Below are 13,575 nucleotides of genomic sequence, written 5' to 3' on the forward strand. Positions count from 1 at the left end.
AATAGTTTATATTTATTCAATGAACATGATGTGAATTCACCTTTTGTGCCCTATGACCTCGAACATTTCTGTTTTTGAGCTCAAATAAAAACACAACTGTAACTTAAGTTATCTACTATAATTCTAAGATTGTGAGTTTGAGGATGTATGGGCGAGGAGCAGTGTTGTGTCCAAAGAAAAGTCACATTGTTCACATACAGCATATGCCGTTTTGGATTAGCAAAATAATTCATTTCAGTGATTTATTTGAAAACGATGCATTAAAAGATAATTAAGACTTAAGATCGTATATGATTATTATTATATAATAGAGCCTAGCAGCCACAGTAGGACAGTGTGCACTGCAGTGTTAAATGAGTCATTAAACGCAAACACACGTACAAAAAATACACACACAGAGACACACACTACCCGACCGACGGGAGGATACTGCTGCTGGGATGCTGTCAACACCAAGTTACTCATAGGTAAAGTAACCGACAACAAAACCCCGGGACATTTTTGCTTTAATGTAGTTACAGGAAGACAGACTCGATCTTTAATGTTAGACGGAAAGCTATATGCTGAGGTTGCCGTTTAATGTTAACCTGATGTGATTCTCATGGCTCCGGTGTAGCTAGCGTCGGTAGCTAGGCTGAGAGAGGATCCTGCATGGAACTGTTATCCGGGTTTACCGCAACGCAATTTCCGTACTCATACTTCCTATGTGTTGTGTAAGCCCCTTTAAAATGCCCCGGGTCAGAGGAATAAGCACACAACAGAGAGAATGAATATGGAGATTGGACGAATTGGAATTTGACTGAGCAATATCCCAAACATGTAACGTAAACCAAGTCCTTCCATCTCTCTTGCCGCTAAACCCAGTTACCTGAAGACCCACCCTCCCTCAGATAACGCTCAGTCGAAGCATCCGGTTCCAGGTGTCCCGTCGTGAGACGAGAACGCCTGGGACGAGGTGAGCAGGAGGCTAGCTAGTAACACAAGGCTGTGCTAGGAGGCTAAGGTGATTGTAGCATAACAACACAAGTCGAGGCCACAATTTTCAGATACCAGTGTCAAGTGACAGTCAGGCACCACTTGCCAGGCTGGCTACGGAACAATTCTGACATTATAATGTTGTCGCGGTTAATAATAGGCGACATCAAATATATATTGGTATATATGAGCGTTGGCTCTTTTATGTGGTGTGTGCGGTAATGTGCGCGCCTGATTATTAATGTTTTTGTTTATACTAGTCCGTACTGGGTTGTGGTTCATAGACACCGCGCATGACGTCATCTGCTATTTAAATCACACATGTTGCACGCGAGGACTGGCGTCTAGCGGTTAAACGCAGTGTAGTACAAAGTGTTCCTCTAAAAACGAAGGGGTGCTAATCTGGCATCTTCATGATCACGACCGTATAGCCCATGTATGTATTTCTTTATTTTGTCAAATTTCGTTGTTTCAAGAGTGCAACCAATCATCGCTTCTCGATGTGGAGAGGAGGCCGGTCCCACCTCCCGGTCAACCAATGAGGGGAAAGCACCCTTTCGCCAGGCTTCCTGGTGTAGCATCCGGGATTGCGATTGGTATGGGTGGGGTGAGTTAGGTTATGGGTTGGTACCTCTTACACAACAGGGATCAGAAGCAAAATACAAGCGCGTGGCTTTAGGTGGTATGGAATACAGGTTTACTTGTGCAGGGAAAGAAAACACAACACCCGGGCGACTCATATCAGCCCGCATCGGAGAAACGAGCAGTCTGTCCCTCCACTCCAGAGAAAGACAAATATCGAACGCCTGTTTGTTGTTTCGTTGCGATGTGAACACGTGTTGTTCTTTTTTACAGAGACGAGAATGATACGAACATGATTAGTGACGATGGCTTCTCCAGAAGCGAGGTCACCCAGCGGGAACCCAGAGGCAGGAGACCACTCTCAGAGATGCTTCATCTCCTGTCGGCTGTCATTGTCTGGCTCGTCACAGGAACCACCATCTCCAGTCTCAACAAATGGATATTCGCTGTGTACAACTTCAGGTACCCGCTGCTGTTATCCGCCCTGCACATGCTGACAGCCATCGTGGTGGACTATGGGCTGATCAAGCTGCGGACGTTCCGACACAAAGGCTCCGGAGGAGAGCCGGACCTGTCGCACAGCGCCCGCTGCAAGGTGTTCCTGCTGAGCCTGACGTTCTGCGCTAGCATCGCCTTCGGCAACATGGGCCTGAACTACGTGCAGCTGTCCTTCGCCCAAATGATCTACACCACCACGCCGCTCTTCACCCTGGCCATCTCCACGCTGATCCTGGGCAAGCAGCACCACATCCTCAAGTACACCGCAATGATGCCCATCTGCCTCGGAGCCTCATTCAGCATCATGGGCGAGGTGCAGTTCGACCAGACCGGCTGCTTCTTCGTGTTTGCCGCCACTATGTTGAGGGGCGTCAAGTCTATTCAGCAAAGTAAGTATTTTCTAGACTCGTTTGGGTTAGGTTTAGGTTTGGTTTGTCAGTGTCATTGGGTTTATTATTTGATTTAAGTTCGTTGGCGCCATTATGGAGTGGAATACGTGTAAACCCTACAGACATTAAGCGGAAAATACATTTCATCGCCGTGCGTCGTAAAAATAGAAATAACTTCTTTCCAACCGCGTACCCTAATTTAAGTGGTGGCTCACACTTGTAATTTGAAGGTCTGGAAAAGTTTACACGTTTACAGTTTGCCTTCAGTCTTGTACACACACACACCCGGAGGGCGTTGTGTCTGGGGAATACTTTTAGTGTTTTCCCAACCAATCATTTTCCCACACCCTCCCGCTAACATTGTAAAGTCATGTGCCGCTAGTTGTAGAGACAGATGTTCTCTGTGTGAGTTGCTGTCATGTGGGTTAGTTACGCAACGGCCCCCCTAAGATCATTCCGTTAAGTTGCTGCGCCCAGACAAGCATGGTTTTGTGATGACAATTTGTTCAGGCAATGAACCATTAAATGCACATGATGTAGTTCATAATGTCAGAAGAAAGATTGAATGCCGTAGTCCTACATGACTGAATCAGTATTCTGGTGTCGTTCTGCAGTCAGTGGAACAATGTGTTTTTCCCGTTCAGTTACCGTTGTTGCACCTTATCATTTCATCTCAATTCATGACTTTCAATGTTTTGTTTATCCTGAAGGAACAAACCAACCTGACCCTGCGTAGGGTGCGGTCATGTTTCTAGTTTCATCTCTCTTTCCGTCTCTGCAAAACTAGTGTTGTCATTGTGGTGTCCCTCTGTGATGTTTACCTCTGGGCTTGACAGTCTTGGCTTCACTGAGTCACACATACCGTTACTCAGGCCAACAGCTGGCATAATACTGGCATACCGCCAGGACAAAAGACTGGCATGCCCTTCAGTGGGAAGTGCAGTGATTCCCATACATAGACCAATGTGTGGCGAAGCGCCACCGAATGAACACCGAGCGCCACAAATTGATCCTGTTTTTCTTTTCTTTTCTACGCGATTTTGAAATATAAATATCGTTCCGTTCATTCATCTCCGCATAGCACTCGTTCTCCCTGTCATTCTCGTTCACACACGCACACAGAGACAAGCGTGCATACATGCCAATGGTGTGTGGGTACCACTTATTGGTTGAACCCGCTTATCACTGCACACGCACTGACAACAAATTCGCCCGCGCCTCCTCTCAACACGCCTACAAAGGAAAACCCGAAGCAGCGGGATATTTGCGATTAATGTGAAATGCGGTTATAGCAGCAGGGACTGGAGATCGGGAAGATCAGGAAGTGGGCCGGTCCACTTTGAAATGTATTTTGTGCGCGAATGAGCCAATGCGTGACGCCCCCCCCCCGCAGGACTCCATGTCTTACCCCCCCCCCGTCAGGTGTCCCATGTCTAATCTCCCCCCCCGTCTGCAGTCCACATCCTACCTACATGGCTACCTGGTCTATGAGAAACACACTGACATCTGTGTGTGTGTGTGTGTGTGTGTGTGTGTGTGTGTGTGTGTGTGTGTGTGTGTGTGTGTGTGTGTGTGTGTGTGTGTGTGTGTGTGTGTGTGTGTGTGTGTGTGTGTGTGTGTGTGTGTGTCACTCGCAAGCCTGTTGGTTCAGAGGCCAGGCAGACTAGGTAACCAATTGCATTCCTCTCATCTCTCGAGCCCTGAGGTGCCCCGCCCCTCGGTATTCAGCGCTGTGTGTGTCGTGGTTCCTCTGTTCCTCAGGCATCCTGCTGCAGGAGGAGAAGATCAACTCGGTGTTCCTGCTCTACCTGATGGCCATCCCCAGCTTCTGCATCCTGACGGTGGCGGCGCTGGCGCTGGAGAACTGGTCGCTGCTGGAGTGGCCGCGGCACTACGACGGCCACCTGTGGCTCTTCATCGTGCTCAGCTGCCTGGGCTCGGTGCTGTACAACCTGGCCAGCAGCAGCGTGATCGCCCTCACCTCGGCCGTCACCCTGCACATCCTGGGCAACCTCAGCGTGGTGGGCAACCTGCTGCTCTCCCAGCTGCTGTTCGGCAGCGAGCTCACGGCGCTGAGCTACGCCGGTGTGGCGCTCACGTTAAGCGGCATGCTCATCTACCAGAACTCGGAGTTCCTCGGCGACTACATGGACGCACGTAGCGCCGCCAAGGCCACGGCGAGGGCGAGGGCGAGGGCGGGGGGTCGGTGTGAAGACACGGATGGGGATGGGGGTGAGGGTGAGGGCTGCCGGGGGGAGGCGGAGAGGGACCGCGGGGCGGGGGAGGAGGAGGAGGAGGAGGAGGAGGAGGATGGAGCTTCTTCTGGAGCGTCTGGGCTGACTGCGGCGAACCACAACACGGAGAGGTTATCTCTGAGGACAGAGCGGGACAAGATGGACTGAAGGGGAGGGGGAGGGGGAGGGAGATGACGGTTTGAAGCGGGCAATTGGTGGCTACCTCAGTGGGTGGTCTGGATCTAGAGGACAAGGAGAGGGATCGGGTTCTCAGGAGGCCATTCATGCTGATGACGACAAAACCCTGTTTGGTTTTTTTATTTGGTTTTTAATTTTTTAAGGATCTGATTTTTTGTTTTTGTTTACTTTACACTGTGCCAATGTATTTATTTTTCTGCAATGGTGGCAAATCACGAGAAACCGCAATGAAGGGGGTTGGTGTGGGTGGAGATGATTTGTCCGGGGTCCTTCAGAATGCTCTGATGCCCGCATAGCACACTGAACTGTTTGGTACCTCATGATGAGATCTGTTATACTAACCGCACTGTGAACGTGGATGAACGACTCTATTCGTCCACTGCTTCAAGCTTCTATGGGTCTACACCTGAGGGATAGACACATCTACACGTCAGGGATGGACAGAGCTGCATGTCAGGGACAGACGGATCCTGAAGTGAGGGACAGTTAGAGCTTTGCCTGACCAACAAAATGGGCCCCTCTATTTTAAAGTACTGTATTCAAGGTACTGTTCATTTCAGACCTGTGTGTGTGTGTGTGTGTGTGTGTGTGTGTGTGTGTGTGTGTGTGTGTGTGTGTGTGTGTGTGTGTGTGTGTGTGTGTGTGTGTGTGTGTGTGTGTGTGTGTGTGTGTGTGTGTGTGTGTGTGTGTGTGTACACAAATGCATCAGTTGCGTAATTTACAAGAAGAGGTACAAGACATTGTTGATGTGTGGCCAGGGCGTCTCTTTTGGTGCCGGGAGTAACACGTGATTTGCTCTGCTGCAGCTCAGAGGCCACAGAACAGCTCAGCACAGCTCCCCTCTTAATGCAGACTAGTTAAGTTTCACGGCTTAAAAACCGTTTCAAATATGACTCCAATTACTGACCTTTTCCCACAGTGGCTTATTATCTTTTATTATTAGACCGTAACACTCTAAGGAGTCTCAACTCCATTTCCCTGCCCTCCTCCCTGTGGAAAAGAAGACAAGGGAGGCAGAGCTTGCGAATGCTTCTGAGGATCTAACCAATGAGAGCCCAGCTTGTTGGTTTTTCTTAACTGCAGGTGCCTCTTCTAGTAGTCTATAGTCTAAATGTAGTCCTTGGTCTGTGCTGTCGCTGAAGATAAGACATGAACGTGAGACTGTTTTTGTTCACGTTCTAAATTTTGATGCATATAATGCATTTTTGTTTATTTGAAGTAAAAAAAATAATGTTTACGATGATCTGGCCATAAAAATAACAGGATATATAAGCTAATCAAATTGAACCTGCAACCTATCTAAAACATGCAGTATAATTAAAAGAATAATGTTTAAAGATTAAGATTATTGAAGCTTATGCTTTAACTTTTATTACTGAAGATCTGTCTATTCTGCTTGATTAAGGTTGGTCAAAGGTCAAATAGCACATATGTTTCACACAGGGCTAGTGTAAAGATTATACAACAGGATCCAGGATGCTAAGGCATCTATAAGGAGCTTAAATAATATTGCCGATGATATTTCTGCCTTTTCCGGTAGGGGGTGCCATATAAAAGCTGATGGTATGATCTTTTTTCAGCCACTAGATGTCAAACCGATGAGTGAGTTTTGACGTTTAATATCCACTGTATTCATTATGACACAGAGGTCAAGTTCCCCACTGACAAGAGAGTCCTGGTTGTCTCATTGGCCGATGTGCCAGCTTCCTTCCTTCCCATTGGTTTAGTAGTAGACACAGCGCTGGCAGGCTCCATGTCGGGGAAGCTCTGATGGCTTGTTGAAACATGATACCAGGATGGTGACCTTCACATTATGTCCCAGCATCCTAGCCACACCAGATCACATTAAGTACTGGCCACTCTCGTGACCCACTAGGTATGGGGAAGATGAGTCATCACAAGCCATTTAAAAGCCTATCCACTTATGACATCACGAGTCGACTGATGCATGATGGTTTGATCCTCTCCAGCCTGACCGGTTGGTAGAGTCCGCAAATGAGGGTGCAGTGTCTGTAACCCTGACCTTGGACCTGTCCAATACACGTCTGGGTGCATCCCACTATGTGATGTCACAAATGGATACTTTTAGCAACGGCTTGTGAGGTTACAGGAACCTCTCACCTGGTGGTATAGTGGAAACTTGTAGCATATTCTGGGAGCAATGTTGCCGTTAAAAAAAAATACCAATAATAAGAGTAAACGGTTTTAATACAAGAAAATAACATGTGAAATATACAATGAAAACTAGAATAATGCCTCAGCTTTACATGCTATGGCCGTTGCAATAATACATTATTACTTAATCAAGTGTCAACGATTAGAGGTTGAATGATGTACAGGTTCTAATGATTTCCTCAAATGTCAGGCTTGCCAAGTCTTGCCTTTTAGTTGAATAAACACATTGCAATGGGCAGCCACTCACACAAAGCTTAACCGAATGTATACACTACTGCTTCAATACTTTGAAACAGTGTTTTGTCTCTCTCTTTAAGAAGGAATACTCATTTCAACTGACTGCAACTTTATGGCCACATAGAGATAAGGATATGCTACCGTTATGATACTCTCATTAACTTGTTTTGGATTGTCCTGTCATTTTTTGAATTGGTTTCGCAACTTGTGTTTTTGGTACATGACGATTGTGTTTGGCCAAGTCCTCCGTAGCAGCTATGGAGATCCAGCCTTCAACGCATGTTCTGTGATACGCATTGTTTCAGTTTTCAACGTGGGTGTATATAGTTATTTTAATATTTATGTATTTTACAATATGGCTGGCGCAAATATAAAAAAGTTAAACAATGGCAATTTTGCCCCTTGTCTCTTTCAAATTTGAATTGTACCAGACTGTTATTTAGGGGACGTTTTGAGGCGTAACAATATTCATGAGCATGAAAAGTAACACAATCTTAAAAGCCTCTGTGACGGATGTTTATCACATCTGCGCGTCATGGGGAATGAATGTTTCCCAGAATTCCCATTTACAATGCGTGTCTTCCCTAAAAGCCATGACTGTACCCAGTTGCCTCAGTTGATAACGTGGCGTTCTCACCAAGTGACATATGAATTCACAGACATTATCCCTTCAGGTCTTCCTTACTGGAGAGGATCTGAAAAGTAACTAAATGCCACAGTATCCTAGATTATACCTAAATTCACCACTTGATGGCGCCGTTTGAGAGGTTTTATACACTTCATTACATAGAAGATGATTCTACGAAATATTCAGCATTGCTGGAACATAACTAGACTAATAGACTATATTTCACTAACTGGCATCTCTTCGAGTGTTAAGGGCTGATTTGGCTGAACCAGAATGCGTAGGAGATATACTGATCGGTTCATACAAAGACATCTTGACTCCCTTCAACACCGCGCTCCAACCTTTGCCTCAATAAGGCAGTGCTGTTAGCTCATATTCTCCTTGGTATGATTTAACCCATTCAGTTCCTGAGAATTCACAGACAATGCACTTGTGAAGACTGCACTCTTGAAGTGCCTAAGGAATCAGCACTCCTTTAAAGGAATGTAAAAAATGTGATCATAGGGAGACATTAATGGGGATATTCAAAGTAATACATCCAAAGCATACATATAAACGCTAGATTATGGCATGTAAATTGCCATGTTTAAAGGTTGCCACCTTGGTGGTTCTTCTGGTTCTGTCTTACAAGATGTGCCCTTCGTGAAGTTTGTGTATCCTTTAGGGCTTGTACATCGGAATGCATTATGGGACTTTTTTTCCCCTACCATTTTATGATGAAAGTATGTAGGCCTACAGTATAGATGACAGTTATGTTATTATAACTAATTCTTATTCAACATAAATATACTGTAAGCTAGGCTAATCAAAATGTTAACATGCCCATTAAGTGTGACAACCTTTGACAGTTTCAAACACAAAAATGTCCCCCCATAATGATAAATAATGAGTTATTAAGAAAATTAGTAAAAATTACCAAACACAATTACTACCAATAAAATTCCTATGCTTAACATCCGAAATGGAGGCGATCATTGTGATGTGATGTCATGATTGAACTCATATAGACTACAAGTTATCATTTAGTTTACCTTTAATGTTACTGGTATTGCTTAATTAAAGATATTGTCAGGCGTTTGCTTTCACTCGCCCCGCTTTGATGTTATTAAATCGTGTTTTGACAGAGGCTGATGGATCTCATTTAGATCTAGCGATGGCCAGTTGCACAACACATGAGAACCATGAGACTCGATCAAAACACAACTCAGTCATTCCAAAGTTGGGCAAGCAAAAGTGGCTTATCTGAACAAGTGTCCTCATTATGGAGCACTGGGTTGTGGGTGGGTGTGAGGAGGGGGTCGGGCTACACAACGCTTCTCTACTGCTGCGGTATAAAGAGAAGGACAGGGACTCCTCAACAGCCAGAACACCACAGACTTCAGGACAGCTGCTGGAGGAGCACTCTGCCACACATTACCAGCACTCTGAAGGACACTGACGATTTCACACCAAAATTCCACTTGATGAATGTCTACAGAGGTAAACAATGCATTTACACACATTCACATTTTATACAGAACATAACTAGATTAAAAATCTATCCAGATAATCCTGAGTTTATGTGTTTTTCATGTGTTGAAAACTTTTGATTTTGGTGCTCAGTGCTGACGTTGTTATTGCATACTTCTGCATGCAGTGCTACACTACTATATATGTACTTGTTCCAGACAGTTCTCTGCTGCTGCACTGGGGCCTGTCGCTGAGAAACAATGAGGGACTCTTTAATAAACACGAACATAACAGTGGGTCCTACACGCCACTGCATGGTTTACGTTGGTTTAGACTCCCTCCAACAGTTTACATTCTCATTAAGTGAGCAGATGCAATCTTGTTGCTTGTTCTTGCCTGTTTTCCCACTTATTCTCCTGCTCAATACATTCTTGCCAACTAATTGAGAGATTTCTAATCTTACAAGATTGGTCGACTTGAAACTATTTGAAAGACATTTTTGACTCCTCTTGCAATCATTTGTAGGCTTTGTCGCATTTTTTGAGCAAACCCTTAATTGTTGGAACTTTGTTTCTGCAGTTGTCTGATCAAGCAGAACATGGAGGCCGACGCTGCTGTAGCCTCCGATCCCCCAAGCAGCCAGGACATCGCTGCCATCCAGGATGAAGATGTCCTCAATAAAATGGTGAGGCAGTACAAGCCGATGTGACAATGTCCACCGCTAACGCATTTCTAACACAAGGCTATTCAAACTTTGATGGGTCATATGTTCATGAAGACACACAGACTCAATCAGGCCCCATGTGTATTTCATTCGTTTATTTAGGTACTTAAATCATTTCATTCTATCATGAATGTTGCTTCAGATAGTCATGTCCACCTAACATAGACACCAACATAACATAAATTGTTGTTCTGAGTCTATGTTGTTTATGTCACCATTGCACACGGTGTACATGGTGTACACAGTTATGATGACAGAAGTAATTAGAAAGACCAGAATTGGCTCTCACTGAAGAGTTTTTTAATCCCAAAGTGAGAATCTTTTTAAAAGATGATTAATGTTTCAAGGATTCTTTGCTGCTCAATTAGTATTTTATGTCAGGCGGGCGCCTGTTTAAAGTGGATTTCTGTCTTCCAGCTGGATAAAGCTGTTGATTTTGAGGAGAGGAAAATGTTGCGAGCTGCACTCAGGGAACTGCTTAAGACAAAAAGAGGTAAAGACTACAGCTTCAAATAACCCTCACAGCCCCTGCCAATATAAATATATTTATGTTTGTTTATATTGTCCTCTCATCCTCATCAATCCAACATTCACATTACGTGAACAGATGGAATCTTTTCCTCTGCCTCATTTCCCCCTTATTTTTCTTGCTCCCTACATTCTTCTACATATAATATATTTATACGTACATTTTCTTACGAATGGAACTACAGGTACAATGTATCTTATTGATGTTAACATCTTGTTTGACTTCCTCCATGACCTCAGATAAGAGGGAGAAGGACCGGGGGTCCAGACAGGAAGACTTGAAGGGTCTGAACCAAAGAGGGCAGCCAAGTCAGTGTCCCCCCCCAACCTCTCTTTATTTACAATAGAGTCCCAAACAAACGGACTCCATTGATTTAAACTATGAAATCGATCAATAAACTATTTAAACTAACATGCAAATTCCTGACTTGCTCCCTGACCGAACAGAACCAAAGACTCCGGTGTCACCCATTCAGATGTCCTTTAACGGGCCCCCCAAGACCGCCAGCAGGTCGGACAACACAACACCATCACCCACTATGATGCGTTGCTTCGACGTCCCAGAATGCATTGTACTTCTACACTTAGTTTATGCGCATTGTACTTCACTAAAAAAAAGCTTACGTGACCCTTTGAGTATGTACTTTTATCGTACATGCGAAATTGTATCCACAATATAGTATATCTTATACAAGTCCTTTTTAAAGAGTCACCGTAAGCACACATTGTATGCATCCCGTGTGTGTGTGTGTGTGTGTGTGTGTGTGTGTGTGTGTGTGTGTGTGTGTGTGTGTGTGTGTGTGTGTGTGTGTGTGTGTGTGTGTGTGTGTGTGTGTGTGTGTGTGTGTTTACTGTACAGCTCAGACACCAGTGTAAGAAGCCCAACCGCCGCAGCGCCCAACACTAAAAATGTCAAGCAGATGCTGTTGGATTGGTGTCGCGCCAAAACGGAGCCATATGAGGTAAACCCTGTGTCACCTACTGCCCTCCCCTAGCTGCTTCTGCTACGTCAGGTCCCTCGGGGTATAGGGGAGTTTTCCCCTTTTCAGAGGCCCAGGATTAGCATATACAGTACAGTATATATCATGGGGGCCTGTTTGAAGGCCTTCGAGACTGTTCAACTGGGATGGCTGGCTCTACAAATACATGACTAACTCTGCTGTGTTTTGCTGCAGGGGGTGACCATCAAGAACTTCTCTTCCAGTTGGAGCGACGGCATCGCGTTCTGCGCGCTAGTGCACCGCTTCTTCCCGGATGCCTTCGAGTACTCCACCCTCAACCCCAACAACCGCAGAGACAACTTTGAGTTGGCGTTCACCACCGCAGAGTGAGTTACCATAGCCTTGTTTGAATTGGCGGCTCCATCTTTGTTTTTATTTGCAAGATGTGACAGCGCCTCATTCATACGTCATAACGTATGGTACTATGTACTGTCAACTGTGATTGGGTTTGTGGTTGATGCGTGGAGCGACTTCCATGCTTTAGGGTTAGGGTTGGGGTGGTTCAATAACGCTGTTGCACATCAAATACTTCCTTTATTGTTACATTCCTTTATTCATGTGCAATTACATTGTATACTAGACTGTTATATCAATGTTTCCATCCATTTCCTCAACCAACTAGAATTATAGCTGACTCTCTCTACCCCTCTTTTTACTTTTCTCGCTACCCTCCCTCTCTTTTCTTTACTATCACACCCTTCTCTTCTCTTCTCTTCTCTTCTCTTCTCTTCTCTTCTCTTCTCTTCTCTTCTCTTCTCTTCTCTTCTCTTCTCTTCCCTTCCCTTCCCTTCCCTTCTCTTTACTTCTTTCTGTCTCAATCTCACTCTCGCACTCTCTCACTCTCTCACTCTCCTTCCCCCTTTTATTGGTTTGCAGGAAGTTGGCAAATTGTCCCCCCCTGCTGGATGTGGAAGACTTACTGCGCATGGCAGAGCCAGACTGGAAGTGTGTCTACACATATATCCAAGAGTTCTACCGATGTCTGGTGGAGAAAGGCCTGGTCAAAACCAAAAAGAGGACGTAGACGGCAACATCTTCGTATTTTTCTTTTACACCTATTCTTTTTTTTACGGCAACATATTTTCCTTTTACACCAATTTTTTTTAAACAGGATTTACTCTTACATCAAACGTAATACGACACTGTACTTAATGTACAGAACTCACCATGATGATAAGCTTTGGTTTCATGGAGTGTTTTCACCACTAAGTATAAAAGTGTTTTTTTAATAATTGCACATCCTTGTAGAGTGCTCTATTTGCAGTTTGTTTGTGTAGGTGTTAGTAAATGCTTGTCTGTGTGTGTGTGTGTGTGTGTGGACAGCTGGTACTTAGGAACATCATGTTCTGCTGAGATTATACAGATCTGCATTTAACGCATGGAGGCGGCAATGCATTTTCAAGGCATGTCTACATTGTTTTTAAAGCCTACAATTTATAGACATTATTTTTGTTCCTCTTTAATAAAACATGTCTAAAATCATATTAAAACATATCTTGGTTACAGGGTCAAAGCTGAATGGGATTGTAGTTACAAAATCAATAATGATCTGGTCTATTCTGTTGAGAGACTGTAGGCCTACTATACTGATAAAAATACTCATAATGATACACCGGTAGGCCCTATAAAATAAATGTTTGACATAAACGAATAGCCTTATATATTGGATATATATACCTATATATTCTTTATTTATTGTTATATTGTTTTACATCACTTTTTTTTTCATACCGTTATAATATTTTAAACTCAAGGCTTTGTGACATGAGGCGGTAGTCCCGCCACTATATCTCCAGCGTGGGCCTATAGTGGCTGTTTCTGTGGTTGGTGACTTTCAATGAGATGCATTAACTGAGTGCATTGTAGCACACGTGCGGGGACAGATTGACGTTTAATTCTTGACGCGCATCGAGGATTATTGCGTCATTGATTAGACTTATAGTTATTTATAGAAAAA

General features: G+C 44.4%; 2 protein-coding genes across 6 annotated transcripts; both read left to right on the plus strand.

Annotated features, from left to right (window-relative positions):
* Positions 1-370: 370 nt before the first annotated feature.
* On the plus strand, positions 371-7,677 carry slc35e4 (solute carrier family 35 member E4). Of its 5 annotated transcripts, none has more exons than XM_060050098.1 (3): positions 371-467; positions 1,831-2,444; positions 4,206-7,677. In XM_060050098.1, exons 2-3 carry the CDS (start codon positions 1,850-1,852, stop codon positions 4,844-4,846), a joined length of 1,236 nt encoding a protein of 411 aa, XP_059906081.1. In that variant the 5' UTR covers positions 371-467; positions 1,831-1,849; the 3' UTR covers positions 4,847-7,677. The 5 variants fall into 5 exon arrangements, with proteins under 5 accessions (XP_059906081.1, XP_059906084.1, XP_059906083.1 ...); XM_060050101.1 differs by lacking the exon at positions 371-467 and adding an exon at positions 486-819; XM_060050100.1 differs by lacking the exon at positions 371-467 and adding an exon at positions 814-955.
* Positions 7,678-9,252: 1,575 nt separating this feature from the next.
* smtna (smoothelin a) lies at positions 9,253-13,110 on the plus strand. Its single transcript, XM_060050109.1, has 8 exons — positions 9,253-9,395; positions 9,945-10,050; positions 10,507-10,582; positions 10,858-10,926; positions 11,065-11,128; positions 11,477-11,579; positions 11,793-11,944; positions 12,495-13,110. Exons 2-8 carry the CDS (start codon positions 9,964-9,966, stop codon positions 12,640-12,642), a joined length of 699 nt encoding a protein of 232 aa, XP_059906092.1. The 5' UTR covers positions 9,253-9,395; positions 9,945-9,963; the 3' UTR covers positions 12,643-13,110.
* Positions 13,111-13,575: the final 465 nt, after the last annotated feature.

This window comes from Gadus macrocephalus, chromosome 4, assembly GCF_031168955.1.
Source record: "Gadus macrocephalus chromosome 4, ASM3116895v1".
Classification (NCBI taxonomy): domain Eukaryota; kingdom Metazoa; phylum Chordata; class Actinopteri; order Gadiformes; family Gadidae; genus Gadus; species Gadus macrocephalus.